Below are 13,709 nucleotides of genomic sequence, written 5' to 3'. Positions count from 1 at the left end.
TGTTGATGCATAACGTAAACAATGGAGATAGAAATCATTTAAAGAAATAAATTGAGCAGAAATAAATGAAAATTTAGATAGGTTTTATAAAATAAATAAAACAATTTTAAATTCTATAAAAAGAAATAATTAATTACTTTAATAATATTTTTATTAAATTTAATTCACATAGAAACAAAAAAATATTTACAAAATTTACTCGCGCGTGTTCGTTTCGCTTAGGTACGTCTTACATAGGAGAAATAACAAGGCTAATAAACAAACAAAATATTAAAAGTTTTTTAATAAAATTGAACAAATAAATAACTAATAAATATCAAAAATGGAAGATGATGTTTTGACTAAATTAAGGAAAACAGAGAAAGGACAACTGGTGTACGGAAATTCTTATAATTTCAGCAACGAAAAGGTAAACTTTACGTTTCGTTTTGTAAGTTTTTATACTTTAAGAATATTTACAATTTTAATTTTTATATACATTGACTTATATAAAATATTTTATTTAACTCAAATAGAACTTTTTCTTTAGTATAGCTCTTTTAGAGTAACAAAAGTTGCTCTTTAATTAGGTTCAATTGTTTTTTTGGTTTTCTTAAATTAAGGATAAAGTATTATAAAACCGGTAACGTGGTGTAGTGGTAAGAACACTTGCTACATCACACATTAGGTCATGAGTTCAATCCCCACTAATCTCATGCTGTAGCACCCTTGAGTAAGGCACTATAAACGGTATGAATGCCTGCAGAGCCAGCACTTAATTAGCAGCATAATTACCGGGCAATTATAATCTATAATATCCCAAACTGCCACAGGCAACTCGAGACTGGGTCAGAGTAACTGATGTTACTCTATGTTTAAGGTCGCATTCAACCTTTCCACATTGAGGATAAAGAAATATATATCCAAAAAAAAATTCTATTTAAAAGTTTTAAAATTAAAAGCAACTAATTACAAATTAAAATTTTAGATCACAATTCCCCCAACTGAAAGAATTTTTGATTTAAAATCGATTGCAAGTATTCTAGAAACTATCGAGAACGATTGTTTGACCGTTGAAAAAAATCAAATTGAAGATAAAAATGATTCAAAAACTAAAGATTCCTTGGACATTTCTGTTTTTACTGAAAATGAAAGGTATAACAATAAGAATTTAACCAGCAGCGTGGTGTAGTGGTAAGAACTCTTGATACACCACACATGAGGTCGTGGGTTCAATCCCCACTGATTTCATGCTATAGTGCCTTTGAGTAAGGCGCTATAAACGGTATGAACTCCTGCTAAGCCAGCACTTAATCAGCAGCATAATTATCGGGCAATTATAATCTATAATATCCCAAACTGGCAAACACAACTCGAGACTGGGTCGGAGTAACTGATGTTACTCTATGTTTAAGTCGCGCATTCCACTTTCCCACATCGAGGATAAAGATATATACAAAAAAAAATAAGAGTTTGGTTCCCTGTTGTTTGTATTTTTGGCATTTGTTACTTATATATCATCTTATCTTTTGAATTACTTTTTAGTGACCAAACTGCTACAAACTTGAGTTTAAATAATGAAATTGCTACAGTTTTGGAGGATTTAGATATCAAAATGAAGCGGACAAAAAAGAACAATATTCAAAACAAAATTCGGTAATTTTGAATAATTTCTACCAACCAATGTTACACTATAAACAATAATAAGACAATATTTTAATTTTTTTAGACAAAACCTAAAAATTGATTTAAAATAACCTAGGCCCAATTACTTTTAGGCATCAGCAAAATTTTATAGCAAAGGCAAGGAAAGAAGCAGAATTAACTTATGCAAAAGCACAACAAAAAATTAAGGAACGCCAACTCAAAAAACAAGAACAATTTAACAAATTTATTGACGATAGGTACTTGTTTGTTTAATATAATAAAAACCTAAATTATGCTGCTAATTTTAGTTAAAATTATTGATTATTAAATTTAAGATAATATTTTCTATATGGTATTTTTGTCTTTTTCTAAATACTTTTTTGTTTTTTTGAAGTAAGGAAACTACTGAAAGAATATTGTTGGAAAATGTTGAACAACATAAATTTCGAGATAAAATATTGAAAACCAAACTACAAGAAGCTGAACATAGGTAAATGTTGAAATTTAAAAAACATAAACAATATGAAATCCTACCATTATCTAAACTAACATTGTAAAAATTGTTTCTAAAGACAAGTAGCATAAAAGCAATTTTCGTAAGTATATTAATTAAGTTTAACTTGTCACAGAAAATTATTGAAACAAAAACAAAATGAAGAAAGGTTGTCAATAGCTGCACAAGTTGTGGATGAATGCAAACAAACTAATTTACAAATTACAAACATCTTATCTGTTGAAAGGTATATAAAACTTCAAATTATTTTTACACTAATTGGTATGTATATATGTATGTTTCTAAAAATTTTTAAAAAAGTCAATAAAAAATTGACTGATTTAGGAATAAAAAAATTAAGTAATATGTGTTTGGTATTAGTACTATTATTGCAAAATATAGACTTCAGCATATGTTTTTATACTAACATACATAGCAAAAATTAAAGTGTTTATAATTAAAAAAAAATTTTTTAGGTTTAAGGTGTTTGCAACAGATGTCGAATTACTAAAGTTAGTAAATAAATCCAACAAAACATTCACATTATTATCAACTTTTCATCAAGAAGCTTTAAGTAAAAATGGATTGACTGAAAATGAATTAAACGAAATAAATCAACTGAGAACTTCAATTTTGGATATTTTAAAACTTTTTTCTAAAACATTAGGTAAAATATTACATTGTTTTTTTTGTTTTATAGTTAAAAGAAAAATTAATGATATTTTATATGTTTTTAAATAGACAATATGTATATATATGCATATATGTCCAATTTATAGGTTTTTGAAATAATAAAACTGCTGTTTGTGGCCAATTAATTGTTGTTTATTTTATTAACTTATGGAAATGGGTGAAATTGCACAAACACCTAATACTATTTACACAGAAAACCTACAAATTGAAAAAGAAAAAAATGATAAAGAAAAAGAAAGGCTGCAAAAAGAAAAAGAAAATATGGAAAAGGAGAGAATAGAAAAAGAAAAAGTTGAACATGAGATAGAACAACAAAAAAATGACCCAGAATCGAAATTACCTCCAATACCAAATGTGAGTTTTTTTCTTAATTTTTATGGTAATTTTTTTGTTAAATTTTGACAATATTAATAACTTTCCAGGAATACAAATTATCAGTTAGTAGGTCAGCCTACCACCATTTTAAACATCTTGAAAAAAACTTTATTGAATTTGAAAATATATCAAAAACTTTTACATCTATAAAGCAAAATCAGGTAATTAAACTTATACAATAAAAATATTGTATAAATGTTATTTTTTATTTATATATTTTCAATGTGAAAAGGCCGACTTATCAGCCTAAACAAAAAGTTACATTTGTTGCCCTGACCCAGTCTTAAGTTTAATTTGAAAACTTCAAATTTTGTTGACTTAAATTGTCAAATTCTTGAAGTTTAGACATCTTTTTTATGTGTACAATTTTAATGTAGTTTAACATATTTTATAAGCCTATATCTTAGACCTAAATTGTTTTTGTCAGTTTGTTCTATATTTGATCTGTTTTAATTTTTATTTAGTTTTTCAATGCTTAAATTATTATTTTATGTTACTTTTTTATATTTATCCTCAATGTAGGAAGGCTGACTTTTCGACCTTAACATAGAGTAACATTTTGTTACCTTGACCTGGTTTTGTGTTGACTTAGCCAGTTTGTGATATTATTGTTAATAATTGTTTAATAATTAATCTGCCAAGTGCATGAAAATTTGTATTATTCATGAAGCCTACCTTAGCGTGTTGCAAGATAAAAGTAATGGGATAAAACCTATGACTTCAAGCTGTAAAGTCGAGTATATCAATCACTCAGTCCTTAAATTTATAATTTTGTTTTTCTGTTGTAGAAAATGATAATGGGATTAAGCAAAGCAATAAGTTTACCAATTTCATCGATAACAAATCGATCGTGGTCAGATATCAAGAGAAAAAGAAATGATTTAAACTCAATTTTAAATGGTTTGTCCTAATTGTTTATAACCATTACCCAAAAAAATTTATAAAAAAAAATTAATAAAAATAGAAGTACAAGCAATAATAAAAAGTCTTGTTATAGTAAATTAATATAAAATGTAAAATATCACCTTTTTAAATCTTGACTAAATTTTTTTTTTTTTAAAGGCAAAAATTTTAAAAGTTCTAATCAAAACTTTGCAATCAAAGATGCCAAAAATGCTCCAGAATTTGCAAAGATTTTTATGGCTAAAAAATTTGTGGTAAAATTTTTGTAAAAAAGTTTTAAATAAACATTAAAATAAATAAAACATAAAAAATTATTTATATATATACTTTTTTTGATAAAAAACAAATAAATTTTAAAATTTATCCTCAACCAATTAAATTGCATAGAAACAAGCTGAAGGTCAAGTTTCAGCCAATCACGAAGCAGCATTTGGTCTGGGCTTAGCTTTAATTGGAGTTTGGTCAAACGACAAAGACGTGAAAGAATTAACAATTGCTCAAATGTGCATCAAATGTCCGTTTATTGTTCCTTGGTATATTCCTAAACTAGAAAATCAAAACGAAAAAGAATATTACAAGTAAAATGGAATTATTTTATCGATATTGTGCTGCTTTTTGTATAATTAACCAAGTACTTTTTTATTAAACTTTTATTAGTACCTTAAAATTTTGTATTAAATTTTTAATTTTTTAAGTCGCTGCAGTCTTCTAAGGTTTAATGTTCTGGGTTTGATTCCCACTGCTGTTATGTTGTAATGTATTTAATTAATTTAATGAATAATAATTTCTCTAATTAAAAAGCAAAAACAAATGTGGCCACTGTTTTCAGGGCAAAAATATTTTAAAAAATACATCTCAAGACTTGGTTGAAATTTATAAATTTTTGGACTGTAAACTTGGCCTTTCCCATATCGAGGATAAAGTAAAATAATTCAAGTAAGAAATTAAACCTAAATTGATTTTTCCAGGTCACGAGGTTACTTATATAATGAAGATGGCACAGTGGAAAAACAAGACAAATATTTAAAGAGAATGTCAGGTTTGGTTCGAACTTTTGCTGCCATTATTCAATCCCCTCTTCCCCCTGATATCAGTGAACACCCCCTTGGCATTTGGAATGGCTGGGTCTGGTTAACAAGGTAAATACTTTCAGGGTAAACACTTTAACAGGATTTTTATATTTTTATTTATTAAAAAAGTTAATTTATTAACTTTTTTTAAAACTGCTTAAAAAAAAATCAATTTTTTTTCCCTTTTTACGAAAATTTAAATTTTATCAATTTTTTTTTTTTATTTGCAAAATAAATTCTATTCTAGAATGTTGAATTTGGATCCCTGGCCAGAGATTACTGCAACTATTTTGTACGACTTTCTTGATGTAGCTGGTCATGCTTTGTTGAAAACTTACGGGCAACAATTTGAGAAATTATTGTTTTGTTTATGCCATGATTATTTTCCTAAGTAAGTTTTATTTTATTTTTGAAATTTTTGTTTTATTTTACAGTTACTCTTTCAAAATAACAATTATTTTTATAGCCCTTAAATTAGTTTTGTCCTTGCGAAAACTATTTAATAGCCCGTCCACCCTACTGTCAGGATAATTGTTGTAATATGGTTGCAACTCTTAACAAATATTTGCCAGCGATAATTTACCACAAGCGGTAAATTATTCTTTTCATTTTGAAGGAATATAAAATTATACATATTTGCATATATATTATAGTTCACTAAGCCCTTACATATTTGATGAAATCTTGTTTAATATAAAAATATACATAAACTAATATTCCTATACATCTGTATTTATACAAAAATACAAAATTTTTGATTCAAAGGCCTAAAATTTTTCACTTTTTTATTTATTTAAATTTTGTTTTTAGAATTAAGGAAGTTTCTGTAGGTTCGAGTGATGGTGCAATTCCAAGACTAGAAATGTTTTTAAAGGTAACTTCAGTTTTAACAATATTAAATATGTTGAAATCTAATTGCTAATTAACAAATATTTTAATTTTTTCAGGAATGTGTGAAGTCTAAAAATATTCGAAAACCTGAAGGTTATTTGGGATCTGACTTTTGGTCAACTTATCATTCAGTTGAAGTTGTAGGAAGTTAATGACATCATAATAGATCACATGACAACCTTACTATGATTATATAATAACTTTTTTATGACCAGATGATCTATTTTCATATAAAAATTGTTAAATATTCGACCTATTTGTTACATTGTTTTTAATATATTAAATCACAAATTTAGTTACGATATTAAGTTACATATTTAGGCACTGTTTGGTGTTCTTGTATACCACTATGTAAACAGTTTTAATATATTTTTTTTATTTTTACATTATGCCATCAATGTTAAAACCTATTTTGCTCAGAACTTTATTTTATCAATTAATATTAATTCTATAAGGGCATAGATTTTAATCAATTATGTGTTGTTATAACTTTAGATTTAATAAAAATTTGTTAAAATTGTTTATAAACAACATTTATTATTTACAAAATTTTACCTGCGTTACATAATTGTTGTTCGCGGAAATTTTAAAACTATTAAGTAAGGGAAGTTAAAAAAAGTACAAAATCATTAATTCTCGAACTAATAGCTACACTCTTCATTTCCAGGCTAGTTATCGGTTGTTAGTATCATTTAAAGTTCAGAAAAAGTGTTTTTATCAAGTAATTTAAGTTTCAAAGTAAAAAAGATTTTTGGTAATACAGTTAAATAATTTTACTTTAAAAAATTGTTTGTTGATTTAAAAGTTTAAAGATTTGTTATTTAAAAAATTTAATTATGAAATCAATTTACTTTTTATTGTTTATAGTTGGAATAAGTACTTGCCAAGGTAAATTTTTTCATCAATTTTTGTTGGGTTAATTTATTAAATCTTTGTATTAACCTTTTAAATATATGTTATTTGTTAATTGTAACTTTTTTTGTATACATCTTTATTCTTGATGTGGGAAAGTCGAATGCACTACTTAAACATAGAGCAACATCAGTTACTCCAACCCAGTTTTGAGTTGCCTGTGGCAGTTTGGGATATTATAGAAATTAATTTTTCTTAGGCTGCTGATTAAGTGCTGACTCAGCAGGAGTTCATACCGTTTATAGCTCCCTACTCAAGGGCGTTACAGCACGAGATCAGTGGAGATGGAACACACAACCTCATGTGTGATGTAGCAAGTGTTCTTACCACCACACCACACTTCTTATTTATCTTTAATTTTAACAATTTTTTTTTTCTTAACTTAAAAATTTACTTTTTTCCGATATTTTATGTTTAGGTCAACTTCGTCAGTGTTACAAATGTTTTAATCTTCAATCTTTAGCTCCTTGTAACGGCTCCATCGCTGAATGTCCTCCTGGATTTGATTTTTGTGGATTTGGAAGCATAAATGCGTCCTTGGAAGGTTAAATATATTAAACATGGATACAATATATATATAGAATGTATATAGGCTGAGTAAACTTAATTAGCATTAAATGTATATAAAGGCAAAAGTAGTTTTGATTAAGAATTTACTTTTTTTTTAAATTCGAATTAGGATTAAATGTTTCTGAAAATTAACTTATATTTTTAATACGAAAATCGGGTTTGCCTTAGTAGAAGGGATTTATTTTTTGTAATTTCTATTTTACCAATTTTTTTAGGAATTCAACTTTTTATTTGTTATTTAATAACTTTATTTTATATTTAAATCAGGAAGGGTGTGGTTTAAATTGATGTCATAACTGATATATGACGTAAAAGAGAATGATGTTTGTAATCAATCAATTGTGTTAGGTGTTGTATAAGACTAATATCCTTTAAGGAAATTGTGGGATAGTAAAGATTTCTTTGTAAAAAAATGTACAATAATATTAGGTTTTTAATTAGGTTGTTTAAAGATATTATCGTATTTATAAATGTTTTTTTTATTAGGTGAACCCGATATAGTAAGTTTCGGGCGTACTTGCACAAATCAAACTGTTGAACAGTTATGTCAAAATGTTCCTAGTGGTGCAGTTGTTAATTCTTGTGATATTCAAATCTGCCATTCAGGTATAAATATTGGTTTAATGCATATTTGATAATTATGAAAAATTACTGCATTTAATATTGTAGGCAACAATCAAGTTAAAATTTATGTGTATTTATTTTATAAAACATGTTACTTACATAAATTCTAGTTACAAACAACTTAAGCTTTTTAGTTTTAAGTTTTACTATATATATATTAAAAAAAAATTCTCAGAGTTGATTAACTCCGGTATGTTTTAAACTTTAAAATATTTATCCTTTGGTTAAATTGGAAATGTAACTGGCTTGTGACATGTATATTAAGATGGTTGCAACCAGCCTGAAGCTGGTTCCATTGTCCCAGAACCTAGTTCCACCACAACCACCACCACAGAATCTGGTTCTAACACCACAGAAAGTGGTTCCACCACTACTGGGGATGGTTCAAATAGCTCAGATTGTCAGAAAAGTGGATTTTTTGTTACATTAGCTTTAACATTTGTCTGCCTTTTACCCAATTTTATATAACAAACTCAATATTTTTACCATTTATATCATTATAACCCATACATATATATCAAATTACATTAAACTAGGGTTATATAATTGAATATTAATTATAATTGAAATATTTTAGAACTATATTTTTACATCTTATAAAAATATATTCACATTTGTAATTAGATATTGTATATAGTTTTGTATTAAATCATTTTAGTACCTCCATAGCAAACCAGCAGCTTCGGTAATGTTTAAAGAAATGAAAAATACTTTAATACAATCTTTTTTAGTTGTATTTAAAATACCAGTATTTTGATACCTTACATATTGATAGTTAGATTTTGAAACTCATTTTTTTAACTGTTTAATAACTTGCTGCATTTAGCTAGTCATATAAATATAAGTAACCAAAAAAAACGTGTTTGATATTTGTTATGAAACCTTTAAGATAAAATAACTTATGATAAATTAACTCAAGTAAATTTTAATTTGCTGAATGTGGGAATTGAACTCGAAAACTTTACTGTTAATTGTTTTGTTGGTTCTATAGTAAAGTGTAGCCTTTTATTTTTTAATTAGTTGGTCTATTAAATTCTATCATACAAAATATAAGTTACTTCTTTTTGTTAAGTTTGTTAAAAAGATTTTTCTTTATTTAATTAAATTTAATATAAGCGAGGATAAAACTATAAATTCGCAGCAACCTCGCAAAGAACCCGGATGTGTTTAGACTCCCTAGCAACCTGGATTTTTCGACGTAAAATTTGTAAAAACTTTAATTTAAAGTTAATAAACTAAGTTAAAAGAGAATATATATTAAAAATGGCAAACCAGGCAGCAACAGATAAGCCCCAGATTATTAACGAACCAGAATTTCCGACTACAGCGCAAGAGGCGTTGCACAAAGACGAATCTAGCTCGCCATGTGCGAATACAGGAAATCCTGTATTTTCTTGCGTTGCAAAGGTCAATATCAACCAGGACGAGGTACCACGTAACAAATTCTACCACTCGCACCATCCTCTGTACCAGACATCGACCAGTACGTATGGTGAATTACCAGCTACCCCACAAACTGCACCGTCAACTTTTCACGGAAAATCTCAACGATTTTCGCAACATTTAGGCACCTGTGGTATGTACAGAAATCATTCCTTGAACACTGGTCTTGATAAAAGCAAAGTTTATGATTTTCCACAAATGTGAACTCATTTATGTAATTTATTTCATGTTGAAAAATTGTTGTTTAAATGTTGTTGTTTTTTTAACTCCTTATGTTATTAGTCCTGGTGTTACGTTTTTACTATTTTTAATATCTCAATGTTATTATTTTTATAAATAGTTTTATTCTTCAAACTGCATAAACTTTCTGTATTTTTAATATGAAAAACGTTGAAACTGTGTTTATTATGATGCTGTCAGTTTATATTTTCTGCAATGTGTTTAAATTATTTTTGTTCTGAATATATAGGCTATTTTTATATTTAAAATATATATCTATGTTTCAGATTGATAAATTAAGTTAAAAAATATAAAAATGTTGCATTTTTTGGAAAAGGATAATACCCAAGCTATATTTAATGGAAATACTCTTATAGTGGTAAGTTTATTTTTAGTTATTTATAAAATATTTTGTCTGGTAATAATTCAAACTGGCATGTGTAAACTAACAACCTAGTTTTACAATATACTAACCGGCAACTTGAAGTAGTGGTTGGAAAAGTTGACTTTATTACATAAGGTTCTTGGTTAAATCCCAATATATTTTATGCTGTTGTGCTTCTTCTCAAGTAGAGCACCATAAACAAACTCCTGCTGAGCTCAAACAACTTGGCAGTTTTTATAATTTCTAACACCCCAAACTGCTAAAGTCAACACAAGACTTGGTAACTGATGTTAATTCATGTTTAGGTCTTGGAGTTGACATTTCCACATTAAGAATAAATAATAACAAAATGAGCATAAATCTTAGTATCACATATCAAAACACTTAAATTTAAAAAAATTATTTAATTTTTAGCCAGCAATCTCTGTTGGAAATGTTGGGCAACTATCTTGTGATCTTTTAATTTCAACTTTAAAGTTAAAGAAAGTTGCTTATTTCTGCCCTCAATGTTTTTTACCACTTGTTGGAATGAATCCTTTTGCCACAGATGAGCAAAATAAAAATATCTTGACCTTAAATAGTGAAGGTATAAAATTTAATTTGTATTTATGGTTATTGGCAAAAACATTTTAACTTAAGACTGCTAGAATGTTGAAAGTTCATTGGTATAATTATGATTTGTAAAGCTTACAAAAGTATTAAAAGTATTTACATATATATTAAAAAAAGTACAATTTATAAACTGAAACAAGCTGTAATTTAAACTTTTTTGTTTTTTAAGTTTACAATTGTCAAGCGCGAAAAATAACAATATTGCAACTACGGTCTCCTTTAATAAAGGTAAGATACTTGTTTTATCGTACATATATAGATATATATATATAAGGGCAACAACTAGTATATATAAAGAGTAGGTAGCATAGGTTTTTAGATATTCACAGAAAAAAAATATCTAAAAACCTATGCTAGCTATGTATCAATTGCTAATATTTATAGCACGATTTTTAGTACTCAAAAAACATTTTGATATTGTTTAAAGGGTATGCAGAGTGATTTTCTAACAAGTTTATTGAAATGGATAAAAGATGGCCAATTTAATGAGATGGTTATTCTGTCAAGTTGTCATGCATATGAGAGAACTGACGAACAAATATCTGGGTAAGTTAATCGATTACTTGAGTATAATATAATGGTGTTAAGACAATTAATTTATCACCAAGACCACTTTATAGTCTATCTAACTCATACAAATATTTAGGTCCCAATTTCGTTATTTGTTATCTCCCAAAATGGAAGCCATGATTGAACAATTTAGTAATTATAAATGGAAGAAATTAGAGGAAAGAAAAGTGGGATTCGGAGACAAGGAGTTGTTTCTTCCAGGAGGTGGATTCACCAAGAAATTATTTCTTCAAGCGTAAGTCCTCAGAATTAAGGTTTTTGTTATGTAACAAACACACCTTTGTTAATAAACATGTTATTACCAATTTTATTTTTTGTCATTTTTGGGTTAATTTTTTTTAATTTTTGTGCTCTTTAGACTAATACTGGTCGAGCCTGCCTTACATTTTGATTTTATTTGTTGTAATACAATTGCAATACTTTACTGATATTTGCCTGTGATAATTTACAAGGCTATATTGGATAAACATGTAACGAATCCGCCATCTTGTTGTTTATGCCAAAGTCTCATCTATAGTTCAGATTACGTGTTTACACCTATTGCCGATCTGTTACCCCTTATCTCTATCATGTGGCTTAATCATGTGATGTATTAGTTTAACTGTTTTGGATGTATTTATAATTAGTATTCGTGGAACAAGCTAGTGAACAGTTGTATGTGTATCTTTCCGCAATAATAAACTCTAAATTATAATACGGCTTTTCACACGAAAGACAATCAGACTCGATCGTTACAAACATAAAGATATTGTTCACTAAGATCCATTATAAAAAGAATATTTTTAATTTAATATTCTTTCCTTTTGCATTTCAACTTTTTGTTTTATATATTTTTTGTCATTATATTACCAGAATTTTGTTTATTTCCATAAAATTTTATGATAGTCATTATTAATCAAAATTTTTTTCTCATTTTTTTGTTATTGGACTAACTTAGATTACTTTAGCTATTTACAAATCTGTTCAATTTTTGACAACCTTCAGAACTGTAGATTTTAATTTTTAGTTGCAATGAAAATGTGAATGTAGCAGTGCTGATGTTGTTCTGTGCAGAGGGAAATAATATACCAGAAGCTGTGGCCTTGGCAGATCACCTAAACACGTGGAAGGGATTGGTGCTAAATGAAAAGGTAATTGAAATAATTGAAATTGGTTGGTTAGTTTGGTATTGCATTACACACACATTGCACATGCAACAAACTGTACATTTTTTACATGAATTTTGCTTGTCACATTCAATTTTTCTTTAAATTTATTTTTTTTTATTTTGTCGTTTCGCGCATTGATAAAAGTAAATAATAAATACAATTATTATTACAACAATGCGGCGGGAAAAAAGGACAAAATTAAAATCCTATAAAATAAGCCATAGCCTTATAAAATACACAAATGTACTTATTCAATAACACGACATGAAAGTTTGTGGAACACCAAACCAATCAGTCTTGCAGTGATAAATAAAAATAGCATGTTAGTATTTTAATATCAATGTAGTTTAATGGTTAAAAAAGTTAGTTGTTAGTAATTGTAAATTTAAATGTGTTGTTTTAGGTTGAAAGTCAGAAGTGGAAATACCCAATGTCGTGGTCGCACATGTTTGGTAACTCACATCCAGAAGGAATTTTCTAGTATTTTGTTACTTTCAAGCAATTATAATGTAGCATTTGTAAATCATAACGTTCCTACTTTACTTTTGTAAAACACCAATCGTAAAAAAGTATTTTGTTTTCAACTTTTGTTGTTAAATTTTTTCGAACGTCCTCGTGTCAATAACAATCATAAATAAAATTGAAATTAGAGATAGATTCTGCTGTTTTAAATCTACTATATTCTTACTATATATAGTAGCGAAAGTTTGATTAGCATTTAAAAGATGTGATTTCAAGACAGGGTACGACAACACAGACTTATTGTTGTATTTTTTACCAAATTCAATCAAAAATCGTATTAAAATTTAAACATTTATTTTGCGAAGAAAACATTTTAATTGTGTTATAAGCCATCTAAACCTCTTAAAAATCGTGTTTTTATTGAAATTAAGTCAAACACTTTTTATTACAAATAAGCGATTTTTTTTGCAAATATTAAAGTTATTTTTATATAAATTTCAAATTTAGTAAAATTTTAAGAATTTTTAAAACTTGACCTAACAAAAGGTAGAAATATATATATTGCTTGTAGCACCCCCATTTGACTTTATTTTGAAACCCAAAAGAAAAATTCCAAAAGTTGAAAATTTTAAATTGAATTTCAGTATTACTATTAGAACCCCGTTAGTCTAAAGAACATAATTTTAAAAATTTAGCAAAAAAATATTAAATAT

At 27.0% G+C, this 13,709-nt stretch overlaps 3 protein-coding genes across 5 annotated transcripts; all 3 read left to right on the top strand.

Annotated features, from left to right (window-relative positions):
• The first annotated feature begins 246 nt into the window (after positions 1 to 246).
• LOC145750325 (mRNA export factor GLE1-like) lies at positions 247 to 6,588 on the top strand. Of its 2 annotated transcripts, XM_082566326.1 has the most exons (16): positions 247 to 409; positions 968 to 1,134; positions 1,525 to 1,635; positions 1,758 to 1,883; positions 2,021 to 2,116; positions 2,256 to 2,366; positions 2,596 to 2,786; positions 3,006 to 3,166; positions 3,235 to 3,348; positions 3,976 to 4,087; positions 4,250 to 4,344; positions 4,478 to 4,668; positions 5,059 to 5,229; positions 5,408 to 5,551; positions 5,971 to 6,034; positions 6,108 to 6,587. In XM_082566326.1, exons 1-16 carry the CDS (start codon positions 323 to 325, stop codon positions 6,201 to 6,203), a joined length of 2,037 nt encoding a protein of 678 aa, XP_082422452.1. In that variant the 5' UTR covers positions 247 to 322; the 3' UTR covers positions 6,204 to 6,587. The 2 variants fall into 2 exon arrangements, with proteins under 2 accessions (XP_082422452.1, XP_082422453.1); XM_082566327.1 differs by lacking the exon at positions 3,235 to 3,348 and having other exon boundaries at positions 6,108 to 6,588.
• A 2,753-nt stretch (positions 6,589 to 9,341) lies between these two features.
• Positions 9,342 to 10,107, top strand: LOC145750197 (piercer of microtubule wall 2 protein-like). Its single transcript, XM_082566170.1, has one exon. The coding sequence runs from the start codon at positions 9,421 to 9,423 to the stop codon at positions 9,802 to 9,804; it is 384 nt and encodes a 127-aa protein (XP_082422296.1). The 5' UTR covers positions 9,342 to 9,420; the 3' UTR covers positions 9,805 to 10,107.
• On the top strand, positions 10,105 to 13,158 carry LOC145750196 (proteasome assembly chaperone 2-like). Of its 2 annotated transcripts, none has more exons than XM_082566169.1 (7): positions 10,105 to 10,198; positions 10,619 to 10,790; positions 10,986 to 11,044; positions 11,244 to 11,362; positions 11,463 to 11,621; positions 12,393 to 12,501; positions 12,938 to 13,158. In XM_082566169.1, the coding sequence occupies exons 1-7, from the start codon at positions 10,136 to 10,138 to the stop codon at positions 13,013 to 13,015; spliced, it is 759 nt and encodes a 252-aa protein (XP_082422295.1). In that variant the 5' UTR covers positions 10,105 to 10,135; the 3' UTR covers positions 13,016 to 13,158. The 2 variants fall into 2 exon arrangements, with proteins under 2 accessions (XP_082422295.1, XP_082422294.1); XM_082566168.1 differs by having other exon boundaries at positions 12,393 to 12,516.
• Positions 13,159 to 13,709: the final 551 nt, after the last annotated feature.

The sequence above is a fragment of the Corella eumyota genome, chromosome 4 (assembly GCF_963082875.1).
Source record: "Corella eumyota chromosome 4, kaCorEumy4.1, whole genome shotgun sequence".
Taxonomy (NCBI): Eukaryota; Metazoa; Chordata; class Ascidiacea; order Phlebobranchia; family Corellidae; genus Corella; species Corella eumyota.
The sequence above is the reverse complement of the archived record's forward strand: the minus strand, read 5'-3'. Positions and strand labels throughout refer to the sequence as shown.

Bases quoted from the DNA above. Each gene is read 5' to 3' on its own strand.
- LOC145750325 (XM_082566326.1), top strand. From the start codon at position 323: ATGGAAGATGATGTTTTGACTAAATTAAGGAAAACAGAGAAAGGACAA. The intron at 3,167-3,234 runs GTGAGTTTTTTT...ATAACTTTCCAG, and splicing joins AATTACCTCCAATACCAAAT to GAATACAAATTATCAGTTAG. The intron at 4,088-4,249 runs GTTTGTCCTAAT...TTTTTTTTAAAG, and splicing joins TTTAAACTCAATTTTAAATG to GCAAAAATTTTAAAAGTTCT.
- LOC145750197 (XM_082566170.1), top strand. From the start codon at position 9,421: ATGGCAAACCAGGCAGCAACAGATAAGCCCCAGATTATTAACGAACCA.
- LOC145750196 (XM_082566168.1), top strand. From the start codon at position 10,136: ATGTTGCATTTTTTGGAAAAGGATAATACCCAAGCTATATTTAATGGA. The intron at 10,199-10,618 runs GTAAGTTTATTT...TTTAATTTTTAG, and splicing joins ATGGAAATACTCTTATAGTG to CCAGCAATCTCTGTTGGAAA. The intron at 11,622-12,392 runs GTAAGTCCTCAG...TTTAATTTTTAG, and splicing joins AAGAAATTATTTCTTCAAGC to TTGCAATGAAAATGTGAATG.